We start from the raw sequence: 18337 nt of genomic DNA, 5'->3' as shown, positions 1-18337 counted from the left end.
ACCGATCGGTCCGGTCCGGTCTTCGGTTTCACGTCTGGGATCCAGACCGGACCGATATTATTAAGTTAACTAAAATATATCACATAAGCATTAAGCAGTAAGCTAAACACAACAAAAATGTATATAAACTGTCGTAACAATATGAATATTGATGTTTCTAATCTTGCTATTAAAAGAATCAAACTTTTCTTCATTGTTCTGGTTACTACCTTGTTGATGTTGTAGACTAAAATTGAAGGAATTTATATGTTTATATATAAAAAATAGACCGATCCAAACCGGACCGAAACCGCATATAATATTTGGACCGGATTGGATCGGACATCTTAATATAAATGGACCGGACCGGACCGGACCGCATACTAATTACACGTTTGGATCGGATGATATTTTGCTTAAAAACCGATCCGAATGGACCGCGAACACCCCTACTGCCAGCCCTGCAAAATATGGGTCGGGCTGGCATTTTGAGTCTTTTTAACAATACGGGCCGGGCCAGCCCTTATTTTGGCGGGCCAAATGCGGGCCGGGCCGGCCCACATTACCACCCCTATTGTTTCATATGCTATGTTGATAAATAAGTCTCAAGGTCAATCATTACAAAGTGTAGACTTATATCTACCTAGACCCGTCTTTAGTCATAGTCAATTGTACTTAGCTATTTCAAGGGTTCAAAGCAAACTTGGATTGAAGATATTGATACATGATAAAGATGGTCAATCACTCAAGACAACAATAGATGTGGTTTATAAAGAAATTTTCCAAAATCTCTAATAGGTATTTTACAATTACTCTTATATTTTTCCTAATTTTTTCCATAATAATATTTTTCTTATTTTAAAAAACAGATTCTACACAATGTTATTCATCAACATCTTCAATTCAACAATCTACTACATAAATATCATATCCTAACAGGTAATCATCAATAACTTTTAAGTTAACAATTTACTTTTTATTATTTACATATATTCATATAAAATTGATTATCACCCATGTGAATGCATGGGTCTCTACTAGTTTATTACTATATTATAGGTCTTATGTAAAGTACTATCCATATCTCTCAAATTAAAATATCAAAATTACTCTCCGAAATGCGAAAAAGAACTTGTTATGACCCGATTCCAGCATATGAAAGTGTGATTGATTGATAATGGGGTTTGAATTTTGAGGTTGGGGATTTGGTTTTAGGGAACACAAGGGAGGTTAAAAATGGGATTTTGCAGCCATGGATGACTGATGAGTTTTGGAGATTTAGGGCTTAGGTCAACAATTAGGATTCACTCTTTTCTCCAGTTGGATTTCACATTTTCTTCATTAACATTGGTGTCCTTTAACTTTCAAATTCTAATAGATGTTTTTGTAAAGGTTAATGAGTGCACCATAATAAAAATGATTAGGAGATAAAGAGAAAATATATTTGAGTTTTGATTCACAAGGAAGATGGTATTATGAATTTTGAGTTATATAATATCTCTACTAAAATATTGAATGAATTAAATTGTTCCAAACTACCACCATATAAATCAATAATAAAAGGTGACACAATCATGTTATTAAGGAATGTAGGCATAAATAGAATAATCTATATAAGTATGTAACAAAACAAGATGCACATAAGAAGAAGAATGAGAGATCTCATGTAATTAAATCTCTCATTCTTACTTGAAATAAAGTTGGTGAAGTAGTTCTTATATCAAGAAAGACCATGGTTTCAAGCATTAAAACCCTCCTAAATCGCAAAGAGTATAATTTTGAGTTGTGTTATCATTTGCTATGACAATTAACATGTTCCAAGCCAAACTCTATATACCATTGGCCTGATTTATATTTATCACGGTTGTTTTTCATACATTAACAATTATACATGACCCTATTAAGGGTTAACAGTAAAACATGATTTATATATTATTTTTTTAAATTATGAAGAAATCATTGAGAATTGCACTATCAATGTAGTTTATCAAAAAAGATCAGTAATCTAACTTGAGTGTCCAAATTTTAAATTTTTTCATACAAATAATTTCTTACAATTCATTTATGTTTGTCTTTTTCTATTTTTACACTTAAAAACATTGGTAAATATAATAAGGACATTGTCTAATATATTTGGTAATAATTTATAAGGTTAGTTAACACTAATTTGAATGATGAGAATATATTATATATGAAGGGTCAATGTACCATATATAAATAGAATCCAACTATAGAATATAATATAAATCGTGTCTCTAATGTTTTTATGACATATAATTTTAGTCATTATTCCCTGGTGTAGCAGAGTAGACGGTGATACTTGGAAGTGACAAAAATGCTTGGCTTTTATATTCATCAAAGGAGTTAAATAGTTTCAAATGTTTTGGGTAATGAGTATTATCAAATAATATTTTCTTAACATTAAAATAGGATGTCATAGGGGAAGAGAGATAAGTTGTCCCAAAAAAATTTATTTCTTCATTTCTTTATTTAATCAAATTACACCAGCTAATATAATTTTATTTTTATGGTTTTTTTAATTGAATGACATATTATAATTGGTGAGAAACATCATTATGAACACAAATTGGTAGAGTAGATTTCCATTCATCCTATACTATTTCTTTGTGCAACTCTAAATTTTGTGTATATAATTAATACAAAAAGTATACAAGGGATTAAGATAAAAATATATAACATGGATTATAAGGTATTCAAACCTCAACCATATATATATACATGTATATATAGATAGATAGAGAGGATGGGTCCGTTTATGCTAAAAAAATTAAAATAGGATGTCATAGGGAAAGAGAGATAAGTTGTCCCAAAAAAATGTATTTCTTCATGTCTTTATCTAATTAAATTACATCAGTTAATATAACTTTGTTTTTATAGTTTTTTTAATTGAATGACACATTATAATTGGTGAGAAACATCATTATGAACAAATTGGGAGAGTAGATCTTCGTTCATCATATACTATTTCTTTGTGCAACTCTAGATTTTGTGTATATAATTAATACAAAAAGTATATAAGGGATTAAGATAAAAATATGATTAAGATAAAAATATGTAACCTGGATTATAAGGTATTCAAACCTCAACCATATATATATAGAGATAGATAGAGAGGAGAGGTCCGTGTACGCTCAAGTTAAGATATACTTAACCTCAACCATTCATTTCTCCTAAATTTAACGGACCAAATGAGTGAGTGCAATAAGTGATGAGAGAGAAAAAAGAGAAATCATAAATAACTTTGAAATTTCACAAATTTTGGTCCGCTGGATTTAGAAAAAATGAATGACTGATGTTGAGTATAAATAGTGTAACTTAATTTAGGTGTAAACAGACGTTATGAAATATATAATATAATATATATATATATATATATATATATATATATATAAGGTTATAATGTTTTGAGAGTTTGAGAGAGAATCTGATGAAAGAAGAGTTATAAAAACATTTTTTTTACAAAACATATCCTTTTACTCTATTATTAGAATAAATAACTCACAAAGTTATTACAACAAAACCTCAAAGTTAATTAATAATTGGATTCTTGGAGCATGATGATAGGTGTTAGATCACAATTGTATGCGCTAAAAATAATTTTTTTTGGTAGAGATAATTATTATTTTCACAAAAAGGTGTGTAACAAATGAAGTAGACAAGAACAATAAAGTCTAGATTTTATCTGTTTTCTTAGTAAATAAAGATGGTCTTAAACCTTAAATAATTTATATGTATCATGAAATAATGAATCTATTTTTTGGTTAAAAATAATTGGTGATGGTAAGATGTGAGAAATAAACGAAAAAATGAGGAGCATGACATGGAGAGAATCTCCATACAAATAAACAATGATGAAAAATATGGAGGAAAATTATCTAAATTGTACTCACTTGAAAATCATCTAGAGGGATTATAACTTGCTTGTTGTATTTCACTTAAAATTTCACTAGAAGGAGGAGAATGAAAAAGAATCATAACATACTTTAATGATTTGATATAATAGTATGAACAAGATAGATAGTTAACTTCCTTGAACATGATTATAAATATCAATATCTTATATATGAAAGAATATAATAAATATCAACATGGAATATATGAATATAGACAAAACCCATGTATTGTTTTTTTGTCTTTTAGGATCCACCATTGACACACAATTTTTATGATAATACACGAAATTATGCATTTAACATAACAATCTGTTAAAACAAAACTTTTTTTTAATAAAACTTATTTATACTCTATAATAATACAAATGACAGAAAGCAAACTCATGAGTAAAATATATGCACGATTAAGACATTTCACCCCATTCTTATATGCAAATATAATGTGTTGATATAATATATCACATGTTAAATTTTATAACTTTTTTGTATATGGGAGATAACTGCAAACAAGGAATATTGAAAATGGAAAATGGTTTAATAAGTCATCTAAAATTGAAAAATTCAAGTAGCTTCAGCATTTCATGGAGATATTTAAGCAACTACCCAACTCTCTTTACCACATCATCACTCATTACCTCATTCAGAAACATTTTCATCCCATGATAAATTGAAACAATTTTTTTCTAGTCTTATACTACAAATTTTATGAGCCTGAATCTACACTGTGCCAGAAATCAGAGAGATATATTGTAGTTGTTGGGATCTTGATTTGTCCAACATCTACAGTTGATGTCAGCTTAATTTTGTGGATTCAAAAGGAACACATTCTTCCAACAACTATAGAGAGGTAACAATATTCTCCTTGTTTTAACTCACATTATTTTCGTAATCGTTAAGGTTATATCTCAAAACTAATTGTAATCCTATTATAATGATTACACTTAATCCACACCCAAAACATATATGATATATTACTACTTGCTTTAGTTAATTAAAGAATAGAAGCCTAATGACACCAGTTTTGTTATTAATTATTAATTATTATCACCTTATGTTTCCACATAGTTATCCGTATTGGGATAAAAAAATGTGTGCCATAATTTGATCGGTGAGAGCAGCACTACTATAAACGACAAATAAGCATCAGAATTGCTTTAATTTTTCTTCTTTATTTCCTTTGCTTTGTAGCTTTTTTGGGCTTATCTTTGATATATAAGAAAGATTTCTAAATGCTATATTAACCTCATATTCTGTATTATTGAATATATATATTAATAAAAATAATACTATTTGGCCATGTTAGACTTAGAGTAATTTAGGATGAGTATGACGAGGTTACCATAGTGTGAGAACATGTAGAGTCACATAAGATTGTTCTAACCGCATCAAGAATCAACTTTAAGCCATTGTTCTAATTGAAGACTCGATATAGAAAATAATTGAGAAGCTAGAAATGTGTATAAAACCTTAAAGTTCGTGTGATTCGTTTAAGTCCAAGCAAGATAGAATGTATAAATTATAACTTTAGTAAGAGGTGCGTAAAGCCTATCTTAGCCATGTGAAAGTTAAATATTAAATCATAGAACTAATTATAATATTAAGTATCTTAGGTCAATCATATAAAATAATAAATATTCAATCTCATATAATATTATGAATCTTACAGTTACTTTTTACTATATATTATAACATTTCTGACTTCATATAAGATTGAATGTTGAGAGATAAATAGTAGAGATACGAATGTTCCGTTAGATATGAATGCATTAAATGGGTCCAAATACTAGCCACAAGAAAAAGAATAGCTAATGTTTGTCAATAAAATATTATAACATTATTTAATTCATATAATTAACCTCCCATTCAATAAAAATATAAGGCTTAATTGTTGTTCCTTATAGTCACATGGAAGTGGGATAAAATTAAAATGTTTGATTAGTGAGTGTAATTAATATTTGTGAAAAAACATAATAATCATCATCTTTATCTCTGTTTTTCACATATCCACATATAAGAAAGTACACATGAAAATATCTATTTCGAAAAAACATCTAGCACAATCTCTTAGCCGGAAAACACCTACAAAGATCCATGTCCCTTTTTATCGAATCATTTATGAAAGCATGCAAAGTCATATTGATCATTGAAGCAATAATGAAACACACCAATTTGAACAAAACTTTAGTTGTCAAATGTTGGGGTCATACACTCAAAGATTTAGAATCAAACCATAGAATCTAGTATATATTGCCCCTTTTAAAAATAAAATAATGAGTAAATATTCATTTCAATCACTCGTATTTATCGACTTTATCAGTTTAATCTCTCAAAAATTGAAAAACCTAAAATAGTTCCTAAAAATTTCAAATGTAGGTGAAACTAATGTTTTTTAGGGTTAAGTTAGTATCTATCAGATGTTATACAAAAAGACTAATTTGATCCATATTTGATATTGTTGGGGACCATTTCGAGTATTTTTTTTCAATTTTTAAGAGAACAAACTTATATTAATCTAAAATATTTACTCTAAAATAAATAAGTCATATTTGAAGCCAATCGTATATAATTGAAGAACTTGTAGTCCCATTTAGTGGAAATTAAAGATGATCTACTATGAATCCCTTTTTGAACATAATCCTGATAATGTCCAACACAATTATTTGATCAAAATCTCACTTTCTGATCCTATAAAGCCTTTCCATTACTTGCTCCATTCATGTTTCATAAGAATGTCAAAACTTATATTAATCTTTGCATGACCTATAATGCCATTATCTGTTACTTCCATTCTCAGCTTAATAATTCCATTCCCTCATGAAAATTTAAACGAGACATAAAGTAATGTCACATATATAGTAAATTTCTTGCGTACGAGTATAGAAAATATTGTTTGGAATATGCAGCTTTTCCTTTTGTTTGTAAAACATCTTTTGCTTTTTGAGAAATAGAAACAATGGAAGTTACGTAATGTTAGTTACAGATTTCAAATGATTCATGAGTTGGGCAGTAACATGAATTGGAAGAAAGAAAGATATAGTGTCTACTTATTTAATGTTATATTTATAGTTGGTTTTCATAATATGAATTATTTTGTTATTTAGTAATTTTATTCTGTTTTGGGTTAATTTAAGCTTATACAAAAAAAAAATCTTATTCCAACTTAGAATGTGATTATTCTCTACATTGAATCCTTATAGTAGGTTAACAAATAGGTTTTTATGATTAAGCTAGTATCTGAAACTTAAGTTGGATAAGTTGTTTGCCCTAGATGAGTACTAATGTGTTGTTGGTATTATATTCCCTCCTTCAGATTGCGTAAAAGGCACCAATCTATTGAACAAACAAGTGCGTAAGCGCACTCACACCCAAGTTGTGTTTCTTGTCTATGTTTCAATTCAGAAATTGCTACGTCACAAAAACAATACTAACAACCAACCCTTATCTTATAATATCTAATCATAAAACATATTTATAAATATATCATCTAAATAAAAAATATTCCTAACACTTTCACCAATATTTCTTTTATCTCTCTGTAGCCCTAATTGTTGAATTACCCTCCATCTCATATATACATGAGTGGAGAAGATATGTTGACATCGGTTTAGTAAGAATCTAACAAAAGAATTAATAGATTTGAGAAAATGTAATAAATACTAGTAGGACTACTCATTTCCCACTACATTTTGACACAATAATTGAACAAAGTGGTCCATCTCATCTAAGCACCAACAATAAAGAGAGGAAGCCAAGTGAAATGCATGGCAGATATTATTATTATTATTATTATTATTATTATTATTATTATTATTATTATTATTATTATTATTATTATTATTATTATTATTATTATTATTATTATTATTATTATTATTATTATTATTATTATTATTATTATTATTATTATTATTATTATTATTATTATTATTATTATTATTATTATTATTATTATTATTATTATTATTATTATTATTATTATTATTATTATTATTATTATTATTATTATTATTATTATTATTATTATTATTATTATTATTATTATTATTATTATTATTATTATTATTATTATTATTATTATTATTATTATTATTATTATTATTATTATTATTATTATTATTATTATTATTATTATTATTATTATTATTATTATTATTATTATTATTATTATTATTATTATTATTATTATTATTATTATTATTATTATTATTATTATTATTATTATTATTATTATTATTATTATTATTATTATTATTATTATTATTATTATTATTATTATTATTATTATTATTATTATTATTATTATTATTATTATTATTATTATTATTATTATTATTATTATTATTATTATTATTATTATTATTATTATTATTATTATTATTATTATTATTATTATTATTATTATTATTATTATTATTATTATTATTATTATTATTATTATTATTATTATTATTATTATTATTATTATTATTATTATTATTATTATTATTATTATTATTATTATTATTATTATTATTATTATTATTATTATTATTATTATTATTATTATTATTATTATTATTATTATTATTATTATTATTATTATTATTATTATTATTATTATTATTATTATTATTATTATTATTATTATTATTATTATTATTATTATTATTATTATTATTATTATTATTATTATTATTATTATTATTATTATTATTATTATTATTATTATTATTATTATTATTATTATTATTATTATTATTATTATTATTATTATTATTATTATTATTATTATTATTATTATTATTATTATTATTATTATTATTATTATTATTATTATTATTATTATTATTATTATTATTATTATTATTATTATTATTATTATTATTATTATTATTATTATTATTATTATTATTATTATTATTATTATTATTATTATTATTATTATTATTATTATTATTATTATTATTATTATTATTATTATTATTATTATTATTATTATTATTATTATTATTATTATTATTATTATTATTATTATTATTATTATTATTATTATTATTATTATTATTATTATTATTATTATTATTATTATTATTATTATTATTATTATTATTATTATTATTATTATTATTATTATTATTATTATTATTATTATTATTATTATTATTATTATTATTATTATTATTATTATTATTATTATTATTATTATTATTATTATTATTATTATTATTATTATTATTATTATTATTATTATTATTATTATTATTATTATTATTATTATTATTATTATTATTATTATTATTATTATTATTATTATTATTATTATTATTATTATTATTATTATTATTATTATTATTATTATTATTATTATTATTATTATTATTATTATTATTATTATTATTATTATTATTATTATTATTATTATTATTATTATTATTATTATTATTTTGTATATATATATATTTGGGTTGTTGGGTAAAATATAAATGCTTTAGATGTTTCATATGTATATTCATTGACAAATTCTAAAGTAATATCAATATTATTAGAACCGTCATGGATCAACCGGTTATATAATCAATCTAGATCTGAACATATATAAAAATGAATTGGTAAGAATTAGTGACAATCAACCTCAAATCAGGTTGAATTAGTGCACATGGATACCAATGGGGTAAGTAACCACAATAATCTTATTATTATATTTATTATCGTTAACTCAATAATTTTTTTTGTATTATCAATGATATTTCCTCACATTTTATATAAAAAGTAATCTCTTTTGGGATGCGTAACTGTCTCTCTCAACAAAAGTCGTTCCCAAGAATTGAACTCTTAATCTTTAGGTTTTTTCTGAGAATCTAGCAGAACTTTATACCACTAGACCAACGCTTTGTTCGTGATAAACTACTATATATTTTAAGTGGTACATTAATTTTTCCACAATATAAAATAAAAGAAGTTTTGTTGTGAAGTGTAACATCCCAATCTTAGACATGCGACTTTTCGGGTTCATAAATATGATGTGTCACATATTAAGCTTAAATACCCCAGTAGCATTTTAATTCTCTTAAATGGAATCTCCCGTAATTCAAACTCATGACCTTAAAGACTTATAATCATTGATTTTATTGAGTTGCTACCTGAGGCTTCCTTCAGGGGACATAAAATATTACAGTAATATTTAAATTTAATAAGTGACATTCTTAGAGGCCAATAAGGAATCATAGGTCAAAGTTGGGATGTTACATGAAGTATGTGCAAATTTGTTATATCTTCATCATCACCTAGTCTTCTTTTACTTTAACCTCTCATGCACTCTTTTCATGTAGTGTTGCATGCTTGTGGAGATTGTGTATGCGTGTGTGTATAGCGTGCTTGGCCTATGGCTTAACATGTTTTCGCTTCTCAACATGATGGTGGTAAGTTGGTAAAAGTGAGCACATAAAATCACACACATGTTTATACTTAAAATAATAATAAGCAAAAGTAAAGGTAAGATTGGAAAGGCAATATACTAAAGTCATAAAAATGGTTAAACATACATAGAAGAATGTAGATGACATTATGATGCCATAAAGGCAGCCACATTGTATTGATTTTTTTTATTTACTTTTTTTAACTTGGTGATGATTGAGTAGGACAAGTATTTCTTTATATATATAAGTGGGTTGATTCGAGTTGACCATTTCTATATGCATCTACAAAGAGTGCATTTTTATATAGGAAGAATACATTTTTCTTAAGTAATGCCATCTACATACAATTTCACGGAAATATCGTATCTAAGTTGATAGTTTTGTAGGAGTAGTAGAAGATCCTATTAGATCCTTAAGAATACTAAAAAGTTAAGATTTGATTTTTTTGGGACGACATTTGTTGTGAAAGACAGACACACACCCCAAAAAAGAATTGTTCTTTACCCAAAAATAGTAAAGAATATTATTGATAATACCAGAAAAATTACATTCTTCAGCCCATTGGAATTGATTAAATTAATAAAGGGATGCCTATGCAATTGATAGACATGATCCATTATATATAACTTCAAATGCTAACTGAAATGACTAACCTTGCATGGGCGAGCCTTCTATCCATAACCATTACCACTTAGGTTTGATTATCATATTTTTCTTATTAACGAATGATATATGTAAATTTTACTATAAATTATTCACGTGGTTTGTGATATTTTGACCCTAACCTTGCATGTGAAAGTGTCCTCCCACAATCTAAACCTTTATATGAAAAAGTAGTATGTGATATTTGTTCATCATCATATTTTCTTAATTACTAGTTTTAGATTATTTCAGTCAATAATAGTATAAGAAAGAGAGTTACACGAAAGCAAATTACTAAATAATTCTAATTGAAAAACTTATGCAAATAAATTTATAATTTGTCTATTATATGCAATTGTGACAATAAGTTAAACACAAAGACAACTCATCACTATCTCACTTAATTTGTATATAATTTATTGTGAAAAATGTATGCACTGAATGAGTTATTATATTATCAATACATTTTTCACTATTTATGATTTGCATAAAACTTTATGCAATGCATAGATATTATTCATCATCCAATATAATATTCAAATATTTCATGTGATTATATGAAAAAGTCTACTTGAATAATAGCCTAGCAAGTTAAACACAAGGAATTCACTTGCACTAAGTATATACTATAATATAGGAGTGAGCAAGATCCGGCCCGACCCATAAACTCATCTCAACTCGATGACTTAGGGACGGGTTTGACTCGTCCAAATAAATAAAAAAGGTCAGACTCAATTAAAAGGGACAAATCTATCGTCAAAAAGAGACGGGTTCGGATCTATATCCGGATGACCCGGTCCGTCCCTTATAATTATATATTAATAATAATTGAATAAGTACATATCAATATCTATTATGTTCAGCTCACATAACTCAAATATCAACAAGCCCATGAATCTTTGATCGATAGAAAACCAATTAATTTTTAGTTTTTGAGTACTTCGTGTGAACTCCAATTTAAGTTTCATTTTTCAGTTAATAGCTAGTTATTGTATTTATTTTTGTGTGAACGTTTGAGTATTAGCATATTGTCATTTCAGTTCTCATGTGTTTTTTATCATTTACAAGAATACTTCCACTTATGTTGACACTTACAGTTTAAATTGTTCCAAAATTTTGAATGTTTTCTATAATCTTTAGTCACGTGATCGTGGTAGTTTTTAGTTTGAATGATGCAATTTATGGTTTATAGTTTATATGCTGATGTATGTAGATGCAGGTTTTAGTTGAGTTTATATACAAATTTATGCATGCTTAAAGATTTGAGGGGGGAAAATCTATGTTTGTCATTTTGTCAATTTTTAACCCGGACCCGTCCCTATCTTGACTCGTCTTATTTTGGACTCATCATTCATGCTTCTCATCCTAATTAGAGACGGATTAGGTTCAAAAATTGATCAATTAAAATTTAAAGATAGGTAAGGGATATGTTTAATCCGTCTCACGCTCTATAATGTTAAAAACAAATATGTAAAAAAAAGTCTTGTACTTGAATCATAGGCTCATCATATCAACATCTCCATGTTGGAGTTCATAAAATAATATTTGCATAATAAGGATTCATGATGGGTTAATTACGTGGCATTGGATGTGTGAAACATGTGCAACGTGTCAATGTGGGAGAGGATGCTTAATACACACTTGGCTTTTATGTGAAGAAAAAATTGTTGTCACAAATCTTATCTTCTATGTTGTTCTGGATCAATAAAAACATGTTATATTAATTAAAAAATTTAAACAATTATTATTTTTATTTCATTATCATTGGTTCAGAATAACATATTAGACAATATTTAAGATAACATATTTTTGTTCCTTTTATCTCTCAAACAAAATTATAAAACCATACCCAAAGTGCTTTCTAGCTTTTGCACTTGTTTCGTGACAATCAATGAAACTACTACTAGGAAAGCAATCAACAATTTTTTTTTGGGAGATGCTTTTTAATGTGCATAGTACATTCATTTCAAAGTTAAAGTCCATTGTCTCATTAAGGACCTTAATACATATAATATCTTCTATATATATATATAATGCACATAGCCATTCAAAGTTTAAACCTTGAGGGATCAAAAAATGGTGAAATAAAATGTTGGTGTGTTTGGTTGGTGGTGGGGGTGAATGAATGAATGCATAGTTATTTGTGACTCAAAAGCCTTAAATAGGACCACAAAGAAACATAACCTATTATGGTTTCTATATTATTGTTTTCTCATATCTTGTGGCTCATATAGTTTACTCTATAGAGATTGCAAGATTAGCAACTTCATCATAAGTAGTCCTAACTTGTAGGTGCATTTGGCCTACACTTCTTTTCTCATGGCTGGTGGAAAAAGACTCCATAGGCTCAACAAGTCATGTATTCTACTCATAGGTAAGCATATTTATATTATGCTTTATCATTTTCAACCATATTGCACATGAGTTTTCTCAACATGTATAAAACACAATAATTGTTGTAGTGATGCATGTATGAATGAGAAACTAAAGGAAACTATCCCAATCTCATTAATGATGATATCTTGAAATGTAATTACCACTTTTGTTTCCATACAAATAGACCCCCATAGAGTATCATTTTGAGCTTAGTACTCATAAAAAAGCATAGCAAAGTTGTCCTCATATCATTGGCATGTTTTGATATTTGAATGGAACATAGCAATTTTCTCATGTTCTTGCTTTTCTGATTTTCTGATGGGTGTTTGAGAAGCAAAACTGGATAATTGAAATGCATAGGACAGAAATTCTTCTCTTGGTTTATTTCATAGGAAGAGATTTTTATGCAGTAATGTAGTTAATTAAAAAAGTCAAATAAGAATTTATTTTTTTTATTTACTGCCCCTCATATTTTACTGATACACACCTATAAAAGTAAGGATCATTTCGAATACCAAAAAAATAAGTGTTATATAACACTTTTATCTTTTTATTTATGATGAAATTAAAATTTTGTTATTAAAATTATAAACAAAAATAAGAACTTACCTCTCCGATAATTGAGAGGATCCTTGTTCCATTTATAATATGTATTTTTATTTCTTTTGGTAAAAAAAGTTTGGGGTAAAAAAAAATAGTGTTTGACATGTATATATGTGGTGTAATTTGGCAGGCATTGCAGGAATAGAGAGATTTGCATTTAAGGGGGTATCATCAAATTTGGTAACTTATCTAACTGATGTTGTGAACCTAAGCAATTCATCTGCAGCAAAAATGGTAAATAGTTGGGTTGGTTTCACCTCAATAATGCCCTTGTTAGTGGCACCCATTGCTGATGCTTACTGCCACAAATATTCCACCATTATGGCCTCTTCTTTCCTCTATTTTATGGTTAGTCACCCTCCACATATTTATATATTTTCCAACTTTATCATTTTTATATCTCTACAAACTAAACCCTCTTACTTTATACTTCAAATTTTGCCTCCAAATTAAGTATTAGGTTTATTTTAGAACTTCACCATGCCTCTAGGCTCCTTTTTCCATATAACTTTATTTGTCATTTTTTAGTTTAGATATTATGAGGTGTTCTAAGTGTGAGTTAATATGCAGAAAACGTATAGAAATAGATGAGTTAAGGATATAAAAGTTGATAAACATGACTATATACCTAATACCTTAAAGTTTTAACCTCATATATATATATATATATAAATAAACTAAAGGTATTCCACTTATTGTCCCTTTTAATTGTTTTTTATAATATTTATCCGTCATTTATTTTCTTTACTTATAGAAAATGTATATGAATGACTAATGGCCCATTACTAATTGTTATTGTATAATGACCCATTACTAATTGTTATATAATGACTCATTACACTTAAAAATTAGTAATGGGAAATATTAATAAACAGCTGAGAATATACCAATAACATTTGCATTTTGTGTTTGATATTGTTATTAGGAGATCCATCATTATGTTAATAATTAATGAGCATTTAGCCTTATTTGTTAACCATAAATACTGTGCTACCTTTTAAAGATAGATTCAACACTAACATAATATCTGTCCTAATTTTGATTATTAAAAAATTAATATTTCTTCATAAAAAATGTCATGTTCTTTGTTAAAGATGTAATTAATATTCTGAGAACATGGAATTATTCAAAAAAAATCATTTATTAATATAAGAGTTAATAATAATTTTGGTTAATAAATTTTAAAATGATTAAGAGTTTTGTTGTATATCCTCCCTAAACATAAAAATGAGTTTTGCTGTGAAATCATGATTCTGATGATTTACATAAAAAATAGCTTATTCACCAAAAATAATTAGTAAAACCAAATTTCAGTGATTTTTTAGCTGTTAGTTTTACTAATTAGTTAAATTCATATGCTTGTGTTAGAAATGAAGCTGTTCTAATGTGTAAAAAGTGAAGCAACATGATAATATCAAAACTGGTCTTGTCTAACTTTACTTTAGAGACAATGTATACCTCTTTTCCTTTAAAGTTATTCAATTAATTAAGCACTACATGCTAAAAGCATATCATTATTGAAAATATTCTGTCATATGATCTAATGTTTATCATCAAATATAAAGTCATAGCACCATGATCTTGATGTTTATATTATTATTTTTTCTCTTTTTAGTATATAGATAATGTTTATAAAGTTATGGCACCATGATCATGATGTTTATATGCTTTGATAATTCATTACATAAAAGATAATTTATTAACCAAAAATACTTGGTAAAACAAATTACAATGAATTTTTAGCTGTTGGTTTCTCCTTGTTCATATGATTGTTAGTAGAATTATATCAATGAAGTGATTTTCTGAATTACATGTTTATTGCAGCAATTGCTATTATTGTGATGTGGATTATGATTACTGATACGTAAATACAAATTTGTTTCCATATTTGTATAATCTGATGAATTTACTATGTGGTATGATGTTATTCTATTATTGTGATTCAGAACCACAACACAATTGTGAAGTTACATAATTGTGAGGGCCACTATAACTATAATACTAATGTTGGTGTATTATGTGTTATGGTAGGCAATTTAAATTCTTGGTCAATTTTGAATTTTTAAGTTTCCATGGTGATAAAATAACAATATCTTATTGTATTCTATTCTTAGGGACTTGTAGCATTGACATCAACAACACTAGTAAGATCATGGTACACTAGAAACAGAACAATGTCATCTTCATTTCTCTCTTTGTCTCTATACTTAATCTCATTAGGCCAAGGTGGATATAACCCATCTCTACAAGCCTTTGGTGCTGAACAATTTGATGAAGATGAAGAATTACCATGTAGCAAAGATGATACAAGTGGCAAGAACAGAACACTATTCTTCCAATGGTGGTATTTTGGCATTTGTGGTGGAAGCTTAATGGGTGTTACAGTCATGTCTTATATCCAAGATACCTTTGGTTGGGTAATAGGTTTTGCTATCCCTGCAATCTCAATGCTTCTCTCTATTTTGGTTTTCTCATGTGGTAGTCACATTTATGTGTATAAGCACCATGATGATAATCAAGCTAAGAAGCACTTCATGAACATGTTTCAAGCAATAAAATCATCTGCATTGAAATGCTTCCATTGTGGAATTACCCTACCAAATGACAAGTCTGAAGTCATAGAGCTAGAGTAAGCTCCACTTTCACTCACACAAAATTATAGTGTTTGGTTTGTTTTATGTTTCATTTTCACATGATATGTTGCTACTAATATTTACAGAAAAAATGCAACATTGTGTCACTTAGATCCTCTTAAATTTTTTTGTGCTACTAAAGATATTTTCTCATCCTATGGATAAGGAACTAACCTCTTTCAAGGTGTCTGGCTGCCATTTCCAACAAGTGTCCCTATCAGGAATCGAATCCTTGACCTTTTGGTCTTTCTGGGAATCTAGCAGGGTCTTACACCACTAGACCAACGCCTTGTTGAGTCTGTTCAATTTCAGAAAATGATTTTTTGTTTTTCTAACAATTGCAAAAATGTTTTTTTAGGTAACCTATAAATATATCTCATGCAGTATACTTAAACTTATAACAACAGTCAAGTATTTATCCCACTAGGTGGAGTCGGCTAAATGGGTCGAACGACATCATATTACTTACAGATGGTTTTCTTTCATTGTTTTGTTGTGATAGGCTTCAAGAGAAACCCCTTTGTCCTGAAAAGTTGGAAAGCCTTAAAGATTTGAACGAGGATCCTAAAAGTGGCATGGATGTTCTATCAAATGTTAAGGTTGTGCTGAGGCTTCTACCAATATGGACAATGCTTCTTATGTTTGCAGTGATTTTCCAACAACCAGCCACATTCTTCACAAAACAAGGCATGACAATGAAGAGAAACATTGGACATTTCAAGATTCCACCAGCCACGCTCCAAAGTGCTATTACATTATCAATAATACTATTGATGCCATTATATGACAAAATTTTCATACCAATTGCTCAGCTTATTACACACCAAGACAAAGGTATAAGTGTTAAACAAAGGATGGGAATTGGAATGGTTCTCTCAATCATAGCCATGGTTATTGCAGCTCTAGTTGAAATGAGAAGGCTTGCACAATCAGAAACAGTGCCACTTAGCATTTTTTGGTTGTTGCCACAATATATTCTTCTTGGAATTTCAGATATTTTCACAGTTGTTGGTATGCAAGAGTTTTTCTATGGTGAAGTTCCTAAGACAATGAGAACAATGGGAATTGCATTGTATACAAGTGTTTTTGGAGTTGGAAGCTTTGTGAGTGCACTTTTGATTACAATAGTTGAAGTATACACAAGTTCTAAAGGGATTCCAAGTTGGTTCTGTGATGATATGAATGAAGCACGTTTGGACAATTACTATTGGCTTCTGACATGGTTAAGTGTAGTGAGTTTGGTATTATATGTATTATTGTGTAAATACTGCTACAATAGGAGTGGTTCTGAAACTGAAAATTGAGTTTCCTTCCTTTTCTTTTCAATTTGTAATTTTTGTTTTAACTTTCTTTTTTTGCTTTTAGGCTGAAGTTTCTTAAACTAGTTTACCTGATATATTGAATGGCAGTAAATGCATGATTTTCCTCCTATCACACCCAATTTTACAGAATATATATATACATACCCCTATCTTAACCCAATACTATATGCTCATGCCTAGTACAAGTTATAACAAACTACTTAAAGTTCTATATGTAATATTAGTTCCTCTCTACCATTCCAATACGAGCTAATGTTGGAATTCATACAATAATGTTTCCCTGATAATATCCTCATTATTGAAATAAACGAATATCTCATTCCTTGGAAAATTTATATAATAATTTTCACCTTAGCGAATATTCAACTTCACTTTATTGGACATAAGAGCCTCTTTCCCGTCAACATAAGTCTTTTCGAGTATCCTTAACGTTGTTATCGAAAGTTTAGCTTTGCAAACTTGTAGTGCAACTT

General features: G+C 26.9%; 1 protein-coding gene across 3 annotated transcripts in view; it reads left to right on the top strand.

The window, feature by feature from the left end:
• LOC109336645 (protein NRT1/ PTR FAMILY 5.8-like) overlaps positions 1-17885 on the top strand; it is a 22409-nt gene extending 4524 nt beyond the window's left edge. Inside the window, exons 1-6 of one of the 3 annotated variants that reach the window (XM_019573365.1) lie at positions 13005-13034; positions 13177-13180; positions 13224-13304; positions 14040-14257; positions 16024-16538; positions 17045-17885. In XM_019573365.1, coding sequence (XP_019428910.1) covers positions 13020-13034; positions 13177-13180; positions 13224-13304; positions 14040-14257; positions 16024-16538; positions 17045-17846 — 1635 coding nt within the window. In that variant the 5' untranslated portion in view covers positions 13005-13019 and the 3' untranslated portion in view covers positions 17847-17885. The other 2 variants (XM_019573366.1, XM_019573367.1) reach the window with 2 other exon arrangements.

Source organism: Lupinus angustifolius, chromosome LG20, assembly GCF_001865875.1.
Source record: "Lupinus angustifolius cultivar Tanjil chromosome LG20, LupAngTanjil_v1.0, whole genome shotgun sequence".
Classification (NCBI taxonomy): domain Eukaryota; kingdom Viridiplantae; phylum Streptophyta; class Magnoliopsida; order Fabales; family Fabaceae; genus Lupinus; species Lupinus angustifolius.
The sequence above is the reverse complement of the archived record's forward strand: the minus strand, read 5'-3'. Positions and strand labels throughout refer to the sequence as shown.